The sequence below is a fragment of the Dasypus novemcinctus genome, chromosome 1 (genome assembly GCF_030445035.2).
Source record: "Dasypus novemcinctus isolate mDasNov1 chromosome 1, mDasNov1.1.hap2, whole genome shotgun sequence".
NCBI classification, from domain to species: Eukaryota; Metazoa; Chordata; class Mammalia; order Cingulata; family Dasypodidae; genus Dasypus; species Dasypus novemcinctus.
In genome coordinates this window covers 130,024,677-130,048,037 of record NC_080673.1, presented here as the reverse complement: position 1 = coordinate 130,048,037, position 23,361 = coordinate 130,024,677, and the positions used below count along the sequence as shown (strand labels likewise).

Genomic DNA, 23,361 nt, shown 5'->3' with positions numbered 1-23,361 from the left:
TTACAAGGCGGTAAGTATGTGGTGATGCATGGGCAAAATACTCTTAATATATCCAATGGCCTATAGTTAACAGCAATATTGTAACATTCTTACATCAATGTCAAAGATGGTATTAATAGTTTATCAGTGCTAAGCGTCAATAATAGGGCAATGTGGAATTTTTTTCTTTTTGACTAAGAAAAATATTCAAGGGTTTACTGGGACAATGACTACACAACCCTGATGTAAGTGAGAGCTGTTGAGTGTATACTTTGGATGGAATGTACTAGGCAGGGGACTGTATAATATACTGAACCATGTGATGGAAGATGGACCTTGTTTAACAGTACAAATATGAGAGTGTTTTCTCATGAACTATAACAAATGTACAATACTAATACAAAGTGTTAATAATAGGGTTTGTATGGAAAAAATATACCAAGTGTACACTGTGAACCATAGTTAGTGATAATAGTCTGATCATGTTCCTCCATAACCTGTAACAAATGTTCCACAACAGTGTAAGGTGTTGGTGGAGGGGTGATGTATGGCAATTCTGCACATTATACACAATTGTTTTGTAAGCTCACAACTTCTCAATAAAAATAAATAAAATCACTTCCTCCCCCCCCCCCCAATGATATAATGGCCAGCAAATAAGCCTTCAATAAAGTTTTTAAAAAGTTATTTGGCCATAAACATGATGGTTGATTTCTTAGATCTTAACTCGAATTCATTGATCTATATGTCTGTCTATTTCTTCTTTCAAATCTGTCAATATTTCCTTTATTTAGGGCTCTGCTGTTAGGTGCATTTGTATTTATAACAGTTATGTCTTCTTGTTAATTTAGTCCAGTAACAGTACATAAGGGCCATCTTTGTCCTTGTAACCGACTTAGACTGTTAACAGTATATTATTAGTATAGCTATTCATGCTCTCTTTTGGTTACTACTTGCATGGTTTTTGTTTTTCTGTTCATTGATTTTCAACCTATTTATATCTTTGAATTTAAGGTGAGTCTCTTATGAACAGTATATGGTTAGGTCATGCTTTTTTAGCCATTCTTCCACTCTCCAGTTTTTAACTGTAGAATTTAATCCACTTACATTTAAAGTTACTGCTGATAATGCAACACTTTTTTTCTGCCATTTTGCTATTTTATCTTTGTGTTTTACCTTTTTAGGCCTTCAATTTTTCTGTTATTACCTACTTCCACATTTATTTGGTTTTGGTATTGTGCCATTTTGAGGTCCTTCTCATTTTTTTCAGAATATATTTTTCATATAATTTCTTCGTGATTACTATAGGGTTAAAATTTAACATATTAAATCTATAACAATCCCTTGATTTGAATCAACTTATCTCCAGTATCGTACATATACCCTGTTTCTTATGCCTTTCTGCCTCCTACCTTCTCTTTGTACTTGTTACAAATGTCTTTGTTCATTGTATGTCCAAAACCATATATTTTTCATTGATTTTTATGCATTTGCATTTTAGCACCTATATAAGGTAAGAAGTTGCATTACATATCAAAAATATGATACAATAGTACTGGCTGTTATAATTATCCATCTGGTTACCTTTACTGGAATTCTTTATTCCTTTATGCCACTTTGATCCACTGTTTAGTCTCCTTTCTTTTCAGTCTGAAGTACTCCCTTTATCATTGCTAGTGATAAAATGAGCTCCCTCAACTTTTCTTCATCCAGAAATCTTTAATCTCTTACATTTTTGAAAGAAAGTCTTACTGGATATAAACTTCTTGATTGGCTGTTGTTTTGTTTTGTTTTTTATTTTTCATTTCAAATATTTTATAGCAATGCCTTCTTGCATGGTTTCTGATGAGAAATCAGCACTTAATCTTATTGGGATTCTCTTTTACATAAGTTGTTGCTTTTCTTTTATTTTTTTAAAAGTTTTATTTGTTTTTTTACTTATTGGGATTCTCTTTCACATAAGTCATTGTTTTTTTTTTAAGGTTTATGTTTTCTTTCTCTTTTCTTGCCCCTTGCCCCCAGATGGTTCTCTCTGTCTGCTCGTTGTTTTGCTCCTCTTTTCCATGAAGCATGGGAACTGAAAATGGGACCTCCCACATGGCAGGTGAATGCCCAACAGCCTGAACCATATCTGCTCCCTGCAGACTGTGGTGTCTGCTGGCCTGTGTCATCTGCTTGTTTAGTCATCTGCTCGTTGCAGTGGGGTATAATGTGTGGATGTCTAGCTCTCATTGGTGCCTAACTCTCATTGGCATCTAGCTCTTGTTGCAGTGGGTGCAGGCGTCTAGCTCTCCTTGTGGCGGGTGTGGTCATCTGCTTGTCTTCTTTAAAAAGCACCAGGACCCGAACCTGGGACCTCACATATTGTAGACAGATGCCCAAATGGTTGAGCCACACCCACTTCTCAACACATTGCTTTTCTTTTGCATCTTTCAGAAATCTCTCCTTGTTCTTGGCATTGGACAGTTTAGATTATTATGTTTCTGTGTCTGGTTCTCCTTTGAGTTTATCCTGTTTGGGTTTCATTGGGCTTCTTGAATATACATATTAATGTTTTTCGTTAAATTTGGGATTTTCTGGCATTGTTTTGTTGACTATTCCTTCTGCCCTTTTCTCTATTTCTTTTGGGATCCCATAATGTTGGGGGGTTTTTGGTATACTTAGTGGTGTCCCATAGGTCTCTTAGGCTCTGTTCATTCTTTTTTATTCTTTTTCTGCTCCTCAGCCTAAATCATTTCATTTGTCTTGTCTGAGATCACTGATTCTTTCTTCTGCTTTCTCCAAGCTGCTGTTGAACCTGTCTAGGGAATATTTCATTTCAGTTTTTGTGTCTACACAAAGTTTCCCATGTTGTTCATTTAATGTTTTCCTCATGTTCTTTATGTCTTTAGCTTTGTTTTCCTTTATCTCCATGTTCCATAAATACATTGAAGATCTTTTTTGGCAAAGGAAAAAGAGCTTATTAAGAAACAAAAAAAGAGAAAGCACACACCTGAGACAGGAGACATGGGTGTGGGTGTGCTGCAGGGTGAGATGTTCCTTAAGGATCATTTTTTAAAGTCTCTGTTCGTCCAAAGTCCAGACCTCTTTGTTGATTTTTGTTTTACATATCAATATACAAAACATTTGCATTTTATAGATTGGCACAACTAGATATTGAACTTTGTTTTAAAGATTTGTTTATTTTGCGCCCCTACCTCATTGTTTGTGCTTTCTGTTCATTTTGTACTTGTCATCCGTTTTTTTTTGGAGGCCCCGCACACAAACCTGGGACCTCCCATGTGGGAGGGAGGCACGATTGCTTTAGCCACCTCCATTCCCCACTTATTGTTGTATCTCATTGTGTTTCCTCATTGTGTCTCTTTTTGTTGTTTTGTCTTGTTGCATCAGCTCACCATGCCAGCCTGTTGCATTCGCTACCTGTCTTGCTCCTCTTGTTTAGGAGGCACCAGAAACTGAACCTGGGACCTGCCAAGTGGTAGGTGGGCACCCAACTGCTTGAGCCTCATCTGCTTCCCAGAAATTGAGCTTTCAAAAACATACCGTTTTCAATAGTATGAATAAATATGAAATGTTTAGGGATAAATCTGACAAAAGGTGTAAATTGAGAACTACAAAGCATTGCATAAATGTAGAGAAATTATTTATTCATGGGTTGGAAGACTTAATATCATTAAGATATCAGTACCCGAGATTGATCTATAGATTCAATACAATCCCAATCAAAATTCAGGGGTTTTTGTTTGTTTATTTTCAGGATTTGACAAGTGGATTCTAAAAATGATATAGAAATACAAAGGACCTAGAGTAAACTAAATAACTTTGAAAAACAGTTTAAAAGAGGGCTAACATAACTTGATTTCAATAATTATTTTAAATCAACATTAATTAAGACAATGAATATAGGCAAAATGATAATATAGATAAGCAGAGGAAGAGAGCCCAGAAACTGAACAAATGATTTTTTTTAAGGTAACAGTTTTATTCAAATAAAATTGTCATACCACACAACTTACCCATTTAAAGTGTACAATTTAGTAGTTTTTAGTATATTCACAGAATTGTGCAACCATCAGTCAAAAAAGAAGCCCCATATACTATAAGAAACCTCATAGTAGGCAACCACTAATTTACTTTCTATCTCTGTAAATTTGCCTACTCTGGATACTTCATATAAATGCAGTCATAAAATATGTGGCGTTTTGGTTCTGGCTTCTTAGCATAATATTTCCAAGGTTCATCCATATTGTATCATGAACCAGTACTTTATTCCTTTTTATAGCTGAGTCATTGTATGGATAGGACCACATTTTGTTTATGCATTAGACAACTGATTTTTTTACAATGGCCTAAGGACTGTGATGTCGAAAAAAAAAAATAAAGCCTTTTCAACAAATTGCTGGAATTGGATATCAATATGAAAAAGAAAATGGATATCCATATGCTTTAGATCCACACCTCTTATACATATATTAACTCAAAAATGATCATAGATCAAATGTAAGTCCTAAAACTATAAAAGTCTTAGAAGAAAATATGGAAACAAATTTTCATGACTTTTAATCAGGTAGAGTTTTAGATATAACACCAAAAGCACAAGTAACAAAAGAAAAAAGTAGAGAAATTATACTTCATCAAAATAAAAAAAGACGTTGTGCACAGTTTGGTACTTTTGCTTCAATGGACTGATAATTCATGTATAATTTAACTTATTTTTTTATATTATTTGTTAAATCATTGTATTTTCATGTCAAGACAGTTAATTCTTTTAAATAGCTACAAAGAATACCATAATTTACCTAGCTTGTTCTCCTTTGATGAATAGTTATGTTGGCAGTTTTTCTGGAAACTAATAACATTCCAAAATTTATTTTCAAATTCAATTCAGATTTTAATTCCTACAACTTAGTAAAAAGCTTTTTATAACAGAATCATTTATCTTTCTATATTTTGAGGCATACTTAAAACTTTATATTTTTATACCTATTTCTGACTTTTTCTGTGCAAATATATAGTGGAAATGTCAGGGTAAAGTTGTGATTTAAACAGTTATCATTAGAAAAAATTTTAAATAACTTCCTGTCTTCTGTCAACCCTAGGGGATTATCTTTCACTCTTCATTCAAATGGTTTTACTAACAGTTTCTCTTATTTCTTGCATTTGTATTTTATTTCTCTACCCCCTTCCCAGTCTTCAAATCTCTGAAAAAATCTGTTTGCTTTCTGTTATGAGATAATAATATTACCTAAATAAAGATTTATATTTGTGAAAAAAACATTTCTGATACATCCCATTTGTTGTTTTGTTTTGTTTTTTTTTTTCAAAATTAGATGGTATACATTTGGGGTGAAAAACATCATGTTTTCTTTTTTGTTGTTTATTCTCTTTAAATTCTATTTCATTTTTCCATGACAGATTCAAAAGCTTTGTGATAGAGTGGCTTCATCTACTTTATTGGATGATCGAAGAAATGCTGTGCGTGCTCTTAAGTCATTATCTAAGGTCTGTAACACTTTATTACTTACTAAGTTTATTAAACTGGATATTATAACATTTAATATCATTAATATTTTTTTTTTATATGCAGAAATATCGCTTGGAAGTGGGTATCCAAGCTATGGAACATCTTATCCATGTTTTACAAACAGATCGGTAAGTCTCTGTTTAATGAATTTTCCCCCTGAAATGATTTGCATATTAAGTCAATAAATTTTAACTTAGGTTGTCATTTCAGCATTCAACACCTACGAAGTATAAGTCACTGTGCTAAGCATTAGGACAGAAATGATCACAGCTAGCCCTCAGGAAGTTGATAGCATCCAGGGCTTACCCATTATATAAAAATGGAATGAAGTAACTACTAATTTAATGCTAAAGATTTTGCATTTGAATGGGGCAAATGAATGCTTTGGTGCTAACTTAGCCGTATTACAAAATACTACACTTTAAACTGATTTATCAGTTATCCATACTTACTTTTTGGGGGAAAATAAACTGCACTAATTAGAGTGAAGCATTTAGTTTGAGCATGTCTTGATAGGAAGATCATTACTCTTGTAGAGATTGTATCTGTATCTTTGGTTTTCATGAACAGTACTACATGGAAAACTTTCAAATTTAATCTCCAGCTGAATATATCTTAGAAGCTTCAGCTACTTATTGGGCTTTGCTATCATACCAAGTGTATTAGTCCCCCAAAAGGGGTGCTGATACAAAGTACCAGAAATATGTTGGCTTTTATAAAGGGTATTTATTTGGGGTGGATGCTTATAGTTATAAGACCCTAAAGAGTCCATCTCAAAGTTACTTCCTCATGCAAACTCTGTTGCCATATGTTGAAGTAAGATGGTGAGCTATGTCTGGGAGGTTTCAGCCTTCCTTTTTCTCTTAAGGCTCCTTGGGCCCAGCTTCTTCTGATTTCAGCTGTAGGCTGGAGGGTTGTTTCTTTCCGAGCTCAGCCTTAGTCTATCAAGCTCATCTCTCTTCCTGGAGCCACAGAATAGAAGTTTCCTCTTCCGTGTCAGTGGTGCTCTCTCTGTTTCTCTGTGTGTCTTTTTCTGTGTTCTCCTTGAATGATTGTCCATTTATATAGCCCACAAAGGGGGCAGGGAATCAAACTGAGTCACTCTAATTACATGGTCAAATCAAAGCCCTAATCTTGATTTCATAAAGTAATAATGAAACCTCTGAGTGTAATACAATCAAAGGGGTATCACACACAGAGGAACAGACCAGTTTACAAAGATAATATCTTTTAGAAATTCATAAATAATATCAAACTGCCATACCGAGAGACTTCATACATATCTCAAATTCCAAATATTACATGTTTTTTCTGTTGTTTTTAAACAAATAGTAGGCACTTCATGAATATAAATATTGGGAATGATCTTGGACAAAAAGTTAGGACAAAATGGAAGAAATTCCTAATTATAATTTAAAAATTATATTGTGGTAACATATATACAACATAAAATTTCCCGTTTTAACCATTTTTAAGTATACAATTCACTGGTATTATATTCACAGTGTTGACCTACTATCACTATCATCTATTACCAAAACTTTTTCGATTCTCTGAGCAGAAACATTCTACCCATTAAACAGTAACTTCCCATTTCCCCTTACCCCTCTCCCTGGCCCCTAGTAACCTGTAATCTACTTCCTGTTCCCATGAATTTGCATTTTCTGGGTAATTCATATAAGGAATCATAAAATCTTTCCTTTTGTGTCTGGCTTATGATGTCTTCTTGGTTCATTCTTGTTATAGCATGTGTCAGAACTTGATTCTTTTTATGGCTGAATAATACTCCATTGTTTGGATATACCATATTTTGTTTATCCATTCATCTGTCAGTAGACACCTGGTCCATGTCTACCTGTTGACTATTTTATAGGTATCTGTTCAACTACTTGCTTTTAAATCTTTTTAGTATGTACCTAGATGTGGAATTACTGGGTTATATGGTAATCCTATATTTAATTCTCTGAGCAACCATCAAACTATTTTTTACTGTGACATCATCATTTTATATTCCTACCAACAATGCACAGGGGTTCCTATTTCTTCACATCCTCACCAAAACTTATTTTGTTAAATTTTTTAAATAGCCATTGTAGTGTGTGTGTAGTAGTATTTCACTGTGGTTTTGATTTGAATTTCCCTAATGACTAATAACGTTGAGTGTTTTTCCATGTGATTCTTGGCCATCAGACTGAATTTATCTCCAGTCCTCAGCCCTAAACCACCCCCTCCAAAATGCCTTTTGTCCTGAGTTCATCTAGGCTAGGATCTTTCCATTCAAACCAGAAACTGGAGGAGTCATGCTGATCTCCTTCCTCTACTTAGCCCAGTATGCGTACTCAGGCCAGAAAGCTGCTGAATTCCATGATTTTCTCTCCATTTCCCCTGTTGGTCTTAGTTCTTACTCTGAATGTCAGTCACTTAGACCATTATCATAGCTTCTGTTCTATTTTGCTATGTAACAAATTACCTCAAAATTTAGTGGTTCAGAATAATAAACATTTATTATCTCACAGATTCTGTGGGTCAGAATCCAGGAGTGGTTCAGCTGAGTGGTTCTGGCTCCGGGCTCTCATGAGTTTGGAGTCAAGATGTCAGGCAGGCAGGCTCTTGTTTGAAAGATGGCTCATTCACATTGCTCTTGGCAAGAGGCCCCAACTTGAGCATCCTTTCGATATGACTGCTGGCTTTCTCTAGAGCAAGTTATTCTGGAGAGCAAAGAGGAAGGCATAATGCCTTTTATGACCTAGTCTCAGAAGTCAGTACCATTAATTTTGCCATATTCTATTTATTAGAAGCAAGTTACTATTGTCTACACTTAAGGGCACAAGAATTAGGTTCTACCTTTTAAAGGGAGCTGTATCAAAGAAATTTTAGGCATGATTTAAAACCACTTCTGCCTCCAAGGTATATTCTTAGCCTCTGCTCTCTTTGTCCCTCTATTCAGTATATATATTGCATTTCTGAAATGCAAATCTTCTCTCACTTCTGTTATAATTTAAAGTAGTTCATTACCTCAGTGCAATGTAGAGTCCAAGTTTCTCAAAGAAAAGTATATAAACTTTTGAAAGATCTGGGTACTGCTTATCTGTCTAATCTGATAACATCTTTTTCAATTATATTCTGTTAGGCCTAGCTGCTTGTACATACTATTCAACCAAATAGGACCTTTCTTTTCTGCACACAGTTAACTGTTGGTTACCTTTTTGAAGCCAATTAATTCTAATGCATTTGTCTTAAAAAATTGGATGTGCCAGGGATGTCTGTATGTTAACATCAGTAGTGGGTTACTGTGGTAGGCAGCATAATGGCCCCCTAATGATGCTCATATCCTTATTACTAGAGCCTATAGATGTTACCTTAGATGGCAAAGGGACTTTACAGGTGTGATTAAGATAAAGATTTTGAGATGGGAAGATTATCCTGTTGGGCCCAGTGTAATCAGAGCGTTCCCTAAAAGTTGAATAGGAAAGTCAATGAAGAGGTCAGAGTAACGTGATTTGGGAAAGACTCGACTGCACTGTTGCTTGCTTTGAAGTTGTAGGAAGGGGGAACTACAAGCCAAGGAATGCAGGTGGTCTCCAGAAGCTGGAAAAGGTAAGGAAATGGATTCAACCCCAGAGCCTCTAGAAGGGAAGGCTGCCCTACCAACACCTTGATTTTAACCTAGTGAAACCCATTTTGGATATCTGATCTGCAGAACTGTATGATAATCATTTTGTAGTGTCAAATTACCACTAAGTTTGTAGTAATTTGTCATAGCAATAGAAAACTTATACAGTAACCTAAGTTAGTTATTTTCTTTAAACAATATTCTAAGTTGAAGAGAGAACTCATCCTAGATCGAAAAGCTTTACTATGAGTATACTTACACTTTTTTCTTTTTTCTATTTTTAAAAACCATATATACGTTTTCTCATTGAGTCCTGTAAAGTTAGTAGTGAAATGGCTAACATTAATTTGAAAAACAGAATGCTGCTTCTTATGTGAAATGGTCTTCAGTGTCATTTTTAGTACACAGCATAATATAAATGTGTAGATAACATGGCAAACATTAAGTAGGTGATAAGTTAAAAACATTTATTGCACATTTACTATATATTAGTCAGGGTTCTCTAGGGAAACAGAGTTGTCAGGAGATACCTATAAGTAGTATGAGATTTTATAAAATTCTCCCACATAACCGTGAGGATGCACAAGTCCAGATTCCGCAGGGAAGCTGCAAACAGGGGCTTGGATAAAGGTCCTTGATGAGTTCCCAGGAGACGTTGGCTGTCTAAAGTCAAGCTGTAAATTCTTTCTGAATACTGGAATCACTTCCCCTTGTAGGGCATTCAACTGATTGGATAAAATGTCACTCATTGCTGATGGCAGTCTCCTTGGTTGATTATAGATGTAATCAACCATCTATGCAATGAACTCACTGATGAATAAAGTCCATAAATGAGGTCCTCATTTTACAATTAGCCCAATGCCTTCTTAACCAAACAACTGGACACAATTAACCGGCCAAGGTAACACATTAACCTAACCATCACAATCTACCTCTTGTCAACTTGGCAGCCATACACATCAACTTAAACCATACTTAGTCCTAAATAAAAGCAATAACTGCCTAACAGTATTCACCTAGCCTGCATATAAGCACTTTAATTCCCTACAGAATAGAGGGAATATTACTCAAGTCCTTGGGTAATATCTACGCTTAAATTTGACATCCTTAAATATTATGGCATGAGACTAATAGAACTTGTCATATGATAAGAGAAAAGGAAAGAAAACAAAGACAATTATTTTATGTGCATATACAGCAAGGAAGACATATTTATGATCATTACAGCCCTCCTTTCTGTAACTGGTCATGTGGTTGAAGTTCATATTTATCACTACCTTCTACTACGCATTCCATGTTCTTGTTACCCTCAGCAAGCACTTCAGCTAGCCACAGTTCTTTCACTGGTGGGGTGACCCATACTTTCATTCCTGAATATTCTGGGCCATTTTTAGTCCTGCTTGGACTGGGTTGTTGCAATTTTCTATTGATTTTAATCACAGGGCGTGGCAGTACTAAGTGACACCTTATAGGATCTCCTGTATTCCAGGCAAACTCTTCTTTAACCCCATTATGTAGATGCAGTCCTATTTCCCCTTGATAGTCAGGATCAATCACCCTAGCCATTACAGTAATTCCCTTCTTTGCCTATTGATTCAGAGGCATGGGGAGTCCAAAGTGGTCAGGTGACAGTCTTAACTTCTAATTCAGTGGAATCATTGTTGTGTTCCTTGGTGGAAACACTCCTCCTTTTAGAACTAAGGCCTGTAGACCAGCAGAGCTTAAGGTTGCAGGGACAGGAAGCAAAAATTTTCCTAGTGTATCACTAAGGGTAATACTGAGTGGTGTCACTCCCATTTCCACCCTTTGAATCCTTGGAGCCATGAATCCTGGCTGTGGGAGAAATAGCACCATAGAGTGGATGCTGATTTAGAGCATACACAGCCTCCTGGACAATATTGCCCCAGCCCCGCAAAGTTGGTGCCGTAATTGAGTCTTCAAAAGGCCATTCCACCATTCTGTCAACCCATCTGCTTCAGGTTGATGGGCTACATGGTAAGACCAGTGAATTCCATGGGCAAATGCCCATTCCTCCGCATCATTTGCTGTGAAATAGGTTCCTTAATCAGAAACAATGCTGTGTGTAATACCATGGTGGTGGATTAGGCATTCTTAGCTAAGTCCACAAGTGGTACTTTTGGAAGAAGCATTGCTTTGCAGGGAATACAAACCCATATCTGGAGTATGTGTCTATTCCAATTAAAACAAATTGCTGCCCCTTCCACAATGGAAATGGTCCATGTAACCAACCAGGTAGCAGGCTGATTACTATAGGGAATGGTGCCATATTGGGGACTGAGTGTGGGTCTCTGCTTCTGACAGATTCAGTACTCAGCAGTGAATGTAGCTAAGTCATCCTTGGTGAGGATGAGTCCATGTTGCTGAACCCATACATAACCTCCACCCCTACCTCCATGGCCACTTTGTTCATGAGCCCATTGGTCAATGACAGGAGTGACTGGGGAAAGAGGCTGAGCATTAGCCACAGAGTAGGTCATCTTATCCACTTGATTATTAAAATCTTCCTCTACCGAGGTCACCCTCTGGTGAGCATTCATGTGGTCACAATTATTTCATGTTTTTTGCCCATTCAGAAACGTCTGTCCACATACTGCTTCCACAGACCTCTTTGTCACCGATTTTCTTTTTTCTTTTTTTTTAAAGATTTATTTATTTATTTAATTCCCCCCCCCCTCCCCTGGTTGTCTGTTCTCTGTATCTACTTGCTGCATGTCTTGTTTCTTTGTCCGTTTCTGTTGTCGTCAGCGGCACGGGAAGTGTGGGCGGCGCCATTCCTGGGCAGGCTACACTTTCTTTCGCGCTGGGCGGCTCTCCTCACAGGCGCACTCCTTGCACGTGGGGCAGCACCCCTTGTGCGCATCAGCACTGCACATGGGCCAGCTCCACACGGAGCAAGGAGGCCCGGGGTTTGAACTGCGGACCTCTCATGTGGTAGACGGACGCCCTAACCACTGGGCCAAGTCCGTTTCCCAGTCACCGATTTTCAAATCATGTTCTTTCCAAGTACCTGACCGTCCAACCAAACCATTGGCAACAGCCCATGAATCCATGAACAAACGCACCTCCAGCCATTTTTCCTTCCAATCAAAAGGAACACCCAGATGCACTGCTGGAAGTCCTGCCCTTTGGAAGAATTTGCTGCCATCACTGTCCTTCAGAGATGTCCCAGAAAAGGACTGCAGTGCGTAGCTGTCCACTGTCAGGTGGTAGCTACATATCTTGCAGAAACATCTTTAAACAAGGCCTGAGTTTTCTTTCTCAGTCAACTGATTATAAGGAACTCTGCAAGAGGCCAAAGCTGTGGACTAGGGAAGAGAAGGTAACCTGACAGGAGTGGTGACCATGGTCATTTGGACTACTTCCTCATGTAACTTGTGCCTTCAGGACCTGCTTGAGCCCTGTCTTGTATATACCATTTCCACTTAATTATGGAGTGCTGCTGTGCACACCCAACTTTATGGTTTGGTGGGTCAGACAGTACCCATTTCATGATAGGCAACTCAGGTCTCACGGTAGCTTGATGGCCTACAGTTAGGCGTTCAGTCTCTACTAAGGCCCAGTAGCAGGCCAAAAGCTCTTTCTCAAAAAGAGAGTAATTATCTGCTGAGGGTGGCAGGGCTTTGCTCCAAAATCCTAAGAGTCTGCATTGAGATTGTCCTATAGCAGCCTGCCAAAGGCTCCAGATGGCATTTCTATTTGCCACTGATGCTTCCAGCACCATTGGATCTGCTGATACTTATGGCCCAAGTGGTAGTGCAGCTTGTACAGCAGCCTGAACCTGTCTCAGAGCCTCCTCTTATTCTGGTCCCCACTCAAAACCAGCAGTTTTTTGGTCACTCAATAAATGGGCCAGAGTAGCATACCCAAATGAGGAATGTTTTGTCTACAAAATCTGATGAGACTAAGTGTTGTGTCTCCTGTTTGGTCATAGGTGGGGCCAGATGCAACAGCTTATCCTTCACTTTTGAAGGGATATCTCAACATGCCCCACAACCCTGGGCACCTGAAAATTTCACCAAAATGGAAGGCCCCTCTATGTTTTTGGGTTTTTTTTTTTTTAAGATTTATTTTTTTTAATTTATTTCTTTCCCCTTCCTGCACTCCCCAGTTGTCTGCTCTCTGTGTCCATTCACTGTGTGTTCTTCTGTGTCTGCTTGTATTCTTGTCAGCCACGCTGGGAAACTGCATCTCTTTTTTTGTTGCATCATCTTCCTGCATTAACTCTCCATGTGTGTGGCACCACTCCTGGGCAGGCTGCACTTTTTTTTGTGTGGGGCGGCTCTCCTTACAGGGTACACTCCTTGTGTGTGGGGCTCCCCTACATGGGGAACACCCTTGCATGGCTTGGCACTCCCTGTGCACATCAGCACTGCATGTGGGCCAGCTCACCACACGGGTCAGGAGGCCCTGGGTTTGAACCCTGGACCTCCCATATGGTAGGTGGATGCTTTATCAGTTAAGCCAAATCCGCTTCCCAGTCCCCTCTATTTTTGTTGAATTTATCTCCCATCCTCTCTAATGCAAATGCCTTACCAATAAGTCTAGAGTTATTGCTATTTCTTGCTCACTATGTCCTTTCCACATGATATCATCAATATAATGGGCCAGTATGATGTCTTGTGGGAGGGAGAGACAATCAAGGACCCTGTGGACAATATAACATAGGGCTGGAGAGTTTATATACCCCTGAGGCAAAACAGTGAAGGTATACTGCTGGCCTTGCCAAGCTGAAAGCAAACTGTTTCTGGTAGTCCTTACTAATGACACTTGGGAAAAAAGCATTTGCCGGATCAATAGCTGCATAACAGGTACCAGGAGATGTGTTAACTTGCTCAAGCAGTAATACCACATCTGGGGCAGCAGCTGTAATTGGAGTCACAACCTGGTTAAGTTTATGATAATCCACTGTCATCCTCCAAGAGCCATCTGTTTTCTGCACAGGCCAAATAAGAGACTTGAATGGGGATGTGGTGGGAATCACCACCCCTGCGTCCTTCAGATTCTTTTTGGTGGCACTAATCTCTGCAATCTCTCCAGGAATCCTTTATTTCTTTTGATTTACTATTTTGCTAGGTAGGGGAAGTTCTAGTGGCTTCCACTTGGCTTTTCCTACCATAATAGCCCTCACTCCACAAGTCAGATATGCAATGTAGAGATTCTGCCAGTTACTGAGTATGTTTATTCCAGTAACCACAGAATGGGTCCAGAACCCACTGGATCTACTGTGAGATGAATCTGAGCTAAAATTCCATTAACCACCTGCCCTCCATAAGCCCCTTCTCTGACTAGTGGACCACAGTGACACTTTTTGTCTCTTGGAATTAATGTCACTTCTGAGCTGTGTCTAATAATCCCCAAAATGTCTGATCATTTCCTTTCCCTCAGTATACAATTACTCTGGTAAAAGGCCATGGTTCTCTTGGGGAAAGCTGTGAGGAAGATTAACAGTATAAATTTTGGCAGTGTAACAAGATCCTTCCCCAAGGGGACCTGGCCTTCTGCTCACTCAAGGACCTCTGGGCCTGTAAACTGTCTCAAGTCTTGCAGTTGATTAAAGGGCTATGATTCCCTGTGTCTGTAATTCTAGTTAGGGTTTTGTTCACTGGACCTAAAATGCTTCTGCTTACACAGATCAAGTAGGAATTTATTAAACTGCCCAGCTGTTTCACTTCTAGGTACCCCATGATCTATTTGCCAAGGCCAATTGACTTGGCAATTGACTCAGACTCTGCTCCTTTGAGCCTGCCTTTCATTATGGTAGCCACATCTACCTTGTCTTTGGTGATTAACTGCTGATTCTTGACTTTTACTTGCCCAAAATCAGATCATCCCCGTAATGTTTAAGGATTCTAGTTCTATTACAGCAGTTACTACAGTACTATCTGGCCTACAGAGCTCTTTAGGGAGTATTACAATTTATTCCTCACAGTCCTGGTGAAAGGTGTGTCCTCTGGACATTCCTGGAGTAGGTGGGCACGTCTTAAATGTTAAATTCATTTTATCATTCCAATCTCTCTTAGCCTTTGAATTCTCTCTTCTACTGTATACCTGGGTAAGTGGGACATCTCAAACTCCGTCATTCTAAGCTATCTTTTGGTCCCTGTTTTAGTCAGCCACCCGAACAAACTTTTAGAGCCCTTTCTAGCCCTTCGCACTACAGCACTGAATCCAGAATTTCTACTTAGTAGGCCCATATCAATAAATTCCTCCCGATCCAACTTTATATTCCTTACACCATTATCCCACACCCTTAATATCCGTTTCCACTCATATTCCCTGATTTCTGTCTATATAAGTTGGAAAACTCATGCATTTCTTTTAGAGCATGGTGTACTTCCTCATGGGTCACACTGTGTACCTTGTCTGTTGAGGCTTGTGATTTTAGCCTAGTAATAGCTTGCAGTAGCCTTGCAAGCTACTGGCTTCAGGGCATTTCTTTTCAGTTTCATCTGGTGAGACAGGATTAATCTCTTCCCGGCAGGGGTTCAAAGGCAGATTCCTCAGGGCAGGGTGGAGGTTGGGCAGTGCATGCTGAAGTTTGGATGGTACCTGTCTCAGGACTGGAAGGAGGTTCATACTCCCTGAAGCAGGCTAGAGATTGGGTGGCACAAGCTTGACATTGTGTGGTCTCTGCAGGGCAGACCATCACAGGTTTGCCTACCACAGTCTCAGCAGAATTTAGAGATCCAATATCCCCACCAATATCATCATTAACCCTTAAGTCTCCATCCCAACCTTCAGGGTTCCACTCCTTTCCAATCAATGCCTTCAGTTTAATAGCAGAAACCCGCAAGGTTGAGATTTTAGTTTCCTTTGTAACTCTGCTACTTGGACAGTGAGACTCTGAATCTGGTTTTCAGAGATCTCAAGTCTGTGGTTGCATGAAACAAGATTTCTTTCAGAGCACACATAGAAACTTTCACATCATTCATACAGCATTTAAGTTCAAATTGGAGGACTTTAGCTTATCCTTTTCTTTTATAACTGTATACAAATTTAGTTAGGAAGAGCCAGCCAACATCATTGTACCTTTTGATTCCACAAAACTCTTTTAAGGTGTTGAAAACACTCACCCTGATCCTTGCCTCTTATAAGAATGGATATAGGGGAATCCAATGGTGATATTTTGTATATTTCCATTTCCAGCTCATGTCTTGGGCTGTTAGTATCCTCTTGGTTATTGGAAAGGGAGTCATTAGTACCCTTGAGTCCAATTAGATTAGAGAGCCAGTTGCAAAACTCCCAGAAGCACAGCAGAAATCCCATGTTTAAGATTCTTTTTCTCAAGAACCACTCCTGGTACCAAACTATTAGAGTTCTCTAGGGAAACAGAATCCACAGGCAGAGTGCAAACCAGGGGCTCCGATGAACGTCCTTGATGAGTTCCCAGTAGATATTGGCTGTCCAAATTCGAGCTGTAAATTCTGAGTGCTGAAATCACTTCCCCTTTTAAGGGGTTCAATTGATTGGATAAAACATCACTCATTGCTAATGGCAATCTCCTCAATTGATTGTGGATGTAATCAGTCATCTATGCAATGAACTCATTGATGACTAAAGTCCATAAAGATCCTTGCATTACAATTACCCAGGTGCTTGCTTGACCGAACAACAGGGCACAGTTACTTGGCCGAGTTGACACATTAGACTAACCATCACATAATGTTTGTCACACAATGTGTGTTTTGTTTATTTGGCTGCTCAACCAAATTCCATGAAATGGGTCACAATAAACAATGAGAATTCGTTAATGTACAGTTAAAAATTGAAACATAATTCACATACCATTCAGTTCACTCTTTTAAAATGTACATTCCAGTTGTTTTTAGTATATTCACAAAGTTGTGGAACCCTCATTATTGTCAAAATATAGAAAGAAATCTTATATTCATGAAACAATAGGTCTCCATTTCCCTCTCCCCTAGCCCTTGTTAGCCTCTAATCTACCTTCTGTCTCTATGAATTTTCCTCCTCTAAGTACTTCATATAAGTGGAATCATACAGTATTTTTCCTTTTATGCTAATGTTTTCAAGGTTCCTCCGTGTTATGGCATGCATCTGAACTTCATTCCTTATTGTTGCTGAGTATTACATTGTTTGGGTATACCAGAATTTGTTTGTTCATCAGGTGATTTAGGGGTATTTCTGCTATTTTTATTTTTATTTTTTTTAAATTTTGTGAATACTGCTGTGAATGTTGGTGTACTATTTTTTGTGTGGACATGTTTTCAGGTCTTATGATGTTGTACTTAGGAGTGGAATTGCTGGGTCATGTGGTAATATTATGTTTATGTTTTTGAGGACAGCCAAACAGTTTTCAACAGTGGCTACACCATGAGTCTTATAAAGTTATTAATGAAAAAGGATTCCAGTTTCTTTACTTCTTTGCCAATACTTGTTATTTTCCTTTTTTTTTTTAATAGCCATCCTACTGGGTTGAACTAGTTATCTCATTGTCTAGTTTGTTTTTTTAAAGAACTTTTTGTTTTGAGATAATTATAGAGTCACAAGCACCTGTAAGAAAGAATATAGAAGAAATCATGTCTATCCTTCACCCAGTTGCCCCCAATGGTTACATTTTACAAAACCGTAGAGTAGTATTACAACCAAGAAAAATTGGCATCGATAGAATACATGATCCTTACTCAGATTTCACCAGTTTTACATGCTCTGCGTGTGTGTGTATGTGTGTGTGTGTGTGAGAGAGAGAAAGAGAGAGAGAGAGAGACAAGGATCTCTTCTGTCACAGCCACCTCCTTCTCTTTACTTCCTTTAGCCCTGGCAACCACTAATCTGTTTTCCATCTCTGTAGTTTTGTCGTTTGAAGACTGTTTTACCCATTCATCTTATTATTTTCTCCCCTTCATGTGCGTAGTATCTGAAAATAAGAACAGCTACCTATGAAAAGGCAAAGGGGTTCTTAATTTTTTTTCTCCACATTGTTAGGTGTTACAAAGTTCTTATTTTTTTTTAATGCTCTTTTTATTTTAAATTGCCCAAGTAATGTGAGTTTGTTCTAGTAAAACTAAAATCAATAAATAGAAGCTTATAAAATAAGAAGTGAATGTCCTTTTTATACACATCAACCCCTTCTCCCTCCTACTCTTGCTTACTACTCTACCAGAGGAAAATACTAGTAATGAGTCTGTGTGTATACTTTCAGACTTTTCCTCTGCATTTAGATACATAAATATAAACATGTATAATATATGGTAGTTTTGTTTTTACAGGTAAAGTAGATCATGGCAAAATAGATCTAGCTGTGTAACTTAGGTTTTATTTGTCTTGTTTATTCTGGTAACATATACATAACATAAAATTTGCCATTTTAACCATATTTTAGTGTCAACTCAGTGTCAAGAATTAACTTTTACAACATGCGCTACCATCATCACTTTCCATTATTAAAATTTTTCATTACCCAAAACAAAAACTCTTACCTGTTAAGCAATAACTCACCATTCCCTGGTAACCTCTAATTTTCTTTCTGTCTCCATAAATTTGCTTATTCTAGATATTTCATTAAGTGAATCATATAGTATTTGTACTTTCATGCCAGGCTTATTAGCATGTTTTCAAGGTCCATCCATATTTAGCACATATCAGAATTTCATCCCCTTTTACAGTTGAATAATCTTCCATTGCATGAATATACCACTTTTTGTTTATCTATTCATCTGGGCTGTTTTCTACCTTTTGGTTATTGTGAATAATGCTGCTCTGAACATTGGTATACAAGTATCTGCGTGAGTCCATGCTTTTGATTTGTTTGGGTGTATACTTAAAAGTGGTATTGCCGGTTCATATGGTAATTCTATGTTTAATTTTTTTAAGAACTGCCCACCTGTTTTCTGTGACAGCTGCACTATTTTACATTCCCAGCAGCATCAGTGTGCAAGAGTTTTACTTTCCACGTATCCTTGTCAACTCTTGTTATTTTCCAATTTTTTAAATAATTGCAATCTTAGAGGGTGTGAAGTGGTATCTCATAATGGTTTTGATTTGCATTTCCCTGATGGCTAATGATGTTGAGCATGTTTCCATGTGCTTGTTAGCCATATATATATCCTCGTTGGAGAAATAGCCATTCAAATTCTTTTTATTTTTTTAAATTGAGTTACTTTCTTTTGTTGTTCAGTTTTAAGAGTTTTTTATATATTCTGGTATATATATTTTTATATATCAGATACATGATTTCAAATATTTTCTTCTATTCTGTGGATTGTCTTTTTTTCTTTATTGCAGTGGCCTCTGACTCAAAAAAAGATTTTAATTTTCATTAAGTCTGTGTTAGGGCTCTCTTGGGAAACAGAACTGACAGTGATATCTGTAAGTTGTATGAAATTTTATAAAATTGTCTCATGTGACTGTGGAGATGGCACAAGTTCAAATTCTGTAGGGCAGGCTGCAAACCAGGTGCTTTGATGAAGGTACTTGATTAGTTCCCCAGGAGACTCTGGCTGTCTGAAGTAGAAATGGGAATTCTCCCTGAATGCTGCATTCACTTCCCTTTTTAAGTTCTTCAATTAATTGGATGAAAAGTCACTTATTGCTGAAGGCAGTCTCCTCAATTGATTGTAGATGTAACCAGCCACCTATACAATCAACTCACTGATGATTAAAGTCCATGAAATGCCCTTGTGTTATAGTTAGCCCACTGCTTCCTTAACCAAACAGCTATGCATCTTTACCTGACTTGACATATTCGCCTAACCATCACCAAGTCCACTTTATTTTTTCTTGTGTTACTAGTGCTTTCAGTGGCATAGCTGAGAAACCACTGCCAAATCCAAGGTCACAAAAACTTGCTCCTATATTTCCTTCCTTGAGTTTTATAGCTTTAGCCCTTGCATTTAAGTCTTTAATCTATTTTGAGTTAATCTGTGTAAATGATGTGAAGTGAGGGTACAGCTTTATTCTTTTGCATGTGGCTATCCAGTTGTACCAGCACCATTTGTAGAAAAAAGACCATTCTTTTCCCATTGATTATGCTTGGCATCCTTGTAAAAAATCAGTTAGCTATAGATGAATGGGCTTATTTCTTAACTCTCAATTCTATTCCATTGCTCTGTTTGTCTTTATGCCAGCATCACACTGTTTTGATCAGCTTTGAGTGTGTTTTTCAAAGTTATATTCATCAGCTGTGTTGTAAGTTTTGAAATTTGTAGGTGTGAGCTCGCCAACTTTTTTCTTCTTTTTCAAGATAGTTTTGACTATTCTGAATTCCTGGCATTTCCATATGAATTACAGAATCAACTTGTCAAGGGGCAGTTGGGGTTTTGATAGAGTATATTACCGTGCTAACAATATTTCTTGTTCCTATCCATGAATATGGGGTGCCTTTCATTTATTTAAGTCTTGGGTGATTTTTTCCCAATGTTGTTTTGTTGTTTCCACTGTATAAGTCTTAGACATTTTTTGTAAAATTTATTTCAACATATTTTTTGATATTTAAATGGAATTGTCTTCTTAATTACATATCCTGATTGTTCATTGCTAATGTATAGAAATACAACTGATTTTTGTATGTTAAGCTTGTATCCTGAGGCACTGTTGAATTTATTAGTTCTAATAGTTTTTAGTGTATTTTTTAGGATTTCCTGTGCATAAGATCATGCCATCTGTGCATAGTATTCCAGTGTAGATGACTTTAAAAATACATAAATTTTTCTGGTAACATATATACCCTAGCATTTCCCATTTTATCTACTTTCAGACATACAATTCAGTAGTATTAATTCCATTCACAATGTTGTGCAACCATTACCACCATCCATTACCAAAACTTCTCTGTCACCCCAAACAGAATCTGTAACAATTGAGTATGAACTCCCCATTCTACACTTCACCTAGACCCTGGTAACCTGTATTCTATTTTCTGGCTCTATGAATTTGCTTATTCTGATCATCTGGATGCCTTTTATAATATTTCATTTTCTTGCCTAATTGCTCTGATTAGAACCACCAGTTGGTGTTGAATAGAAGTCTCAATAGGGGACATCTCTGGCTTGATCCTGATCTTAGGGAGAAAGGTTTTAGTCTTTCACCAATATATATGTTAGCTGTGGATTTTTCATAGATACCCTTTATCAGATTGAGGAAGATCCCTTCAGTTCTAGTTTCTCAATAGTCTGTTAAAAGTTGCCTGTCAAAATTTCTCAAAATCATAACAATAAGTAATAAAGGAAGACTCACTTTATTTAAGTTAAAACTCCCTATGTCCCTCCCTTCTTTGCTTTCATTTGTCATTCTTGATGACTCCCTTCACATTCACTGACTCTTTGGGGACCTGTATCCCACTCTTGATTTCCACTCTAAATGCCATCATACATCACAACTTCAAAATCTCTGTTTGTCAATGACTACAAAACCTTACACATCCTGATTTTATAAATAGTAAATGTTTACCTTAGATTTTTTAAAGAAAATAAAGTATGTAGAGGGGAAATAATCTCTAGTAGTCCAACTATGATGCTAAGTTCTGTATATTTCCATCATCTTTATTCATATATTTATAAATATATTAATATACACATTTATGTAATTTTATATATGCCTAAAATTATCTGGATTGTGCCAGTTTTGCAGATTTTAAAGTTGGGTTGCATCTAATTTTTCACAATTACAAATATTCAGTTTGCACTCTGATATTTTCTTGGGGTAGATTTTTAGATGGAATTAATGTTTCTTATAATGTTCTTAAATAACGTCTAAAACTGGTTATAATAGTTTATACTCCAACCAGCAGTGTGTAAGTAAAATAATTTCTTTTTTCCAGTTCGGATTCTGAAATAATAGGTTATGCTTTGGACACGCTATATAATATAATATCTAATGATGAAGAAGAAGAAGTAGGTAAGTTTCCAGCAATTTTTAATGTGTTACTAAATTTTCTGTACACAAAATTAACTGTTATGGTGATTTTGCCAAATGTAAAGTTGGCTTTATTGTACAAATTTATTTAAAAGATTTTTTTTTCTTTTTTAATTTATAAAGACATAAGCTTTTTCCTAGAAAATTATTTTTAGGATGATTGCTTTATGTGTGATTTTGATACATTATAATGAGATGGAATAGATTCTACTTTTTGAGTAAATATTTTTACCCTTCTGATTTTGGGTTTTATATGCCATGTGAATATGAGAAATTTCTGGGTTAAATAATTGTTTTGGGCTATAAGTTGAAAATCACATATTTTATCTGTAAGTTATCTGGTGAACAGGATGGAGTTGGAGGGTTTTATTCCAATAAATTCTTCGGCTTTTCACATAGGACTTGATAATTTATAAAAAGCAACAATTTATTATACTTACAAAAATATTTTTCTTTACATCTAGCCCATTTGGTGGTAAATGATATGAAGCAGATTGAAATCCACATAATTCTTTGTTACATCCTTTTTTCCTTTCTTGCTTCAAATTGCTTGCATACATTTGAAAGCAAGGTAGTTAGTCTGTCATTTATTTTATTGTCTGTATGTGCAATGCTTGATAGAGATCTGAATATATTTTGTCCTATATATTGCAAAAACATGCATCCAATAACATTATGTAGTGCTGTTGGAGAGTGCATTCCTTGCGGACTGGCTGGTGCAGGAGGACATGGTAGGTTTCTCATTATTCTAGGAAGTCAGAAGAATGGACATATACATTTTTATAAATCTAATTTAGGCCAAAATTTTATGATCTTTCAAAATTCTGAGTATACAAATCATTTTAAAATGCACATATTTTATTAAAATAAAAATAAACAAATATATGTAGATATTAACTTTTCTGGATGATACAGAATTCAGTTAATAGGCATATTTAAAGCTGGGTTGTATTGAGTAACCACAATTCCTTTCTTCTTTCCTTCCCTTCCTTCCTTTGGCTTTCTTAGCTGTTTCAGATTAGAAATTTAGTTCTTATTCTAGTCAGATTGCAAGGAATTCTGGGGATAGCTTTTCTGTTTTAAAAAATGTATGTCTTTGATATTTTTTAGTTAGGTGGTTTTCTTTGTTACAGTGGAGTCCAATTTTTTTGTTTCTCTTTGCGTATTTAGGCTCTTTATTTTTAAATCTGCATCCAAAAATGATCCTTTGGGTAAAATAGTTCTTTGGATTAAACTGGTGATAGAGTCATGTTTTCCAGAGAATATCAAAATAGGAACTTAGACTTTTTTCTGAAATTTTACTCATCCTGAAATAGTCAATATTTGAAAATCTAAATTTTGAGAAATGTGT

The 23,361-nt window shown here is 37.0% G+C and overlaps 1 protein-coding gene across 2 annotated transcripts in view; it reads left to right on the top strand.

Moving 5' to 3' along the window:
- USO1 (USO1 vesicle transport factor) overlaps positions 1–23,361 on the top strand; it is a 137,715-nt gene that overhangs the window by 35,132 nt on the left and 79,222 nt on the right. For both annotated transcript variants that reach the window (XM_058296814.1, XM_058296809.2), the window contains exons 2-4: positions 5,395–5,481; positions 5,567–5,631; positions 21,916–21,992. In XM_058296814.1, coding sequence (XP_058152797.1) covers positions 5,395–5,481; positions 5,567–5,631; positions 21,916–21,992 — 229 coding nt within the window. The remainder of the gene's footprint in view (positions 1–5,394; positions 5,482–5,566; positions 5,632–21,915; positions 21,993–23,361) is intronic.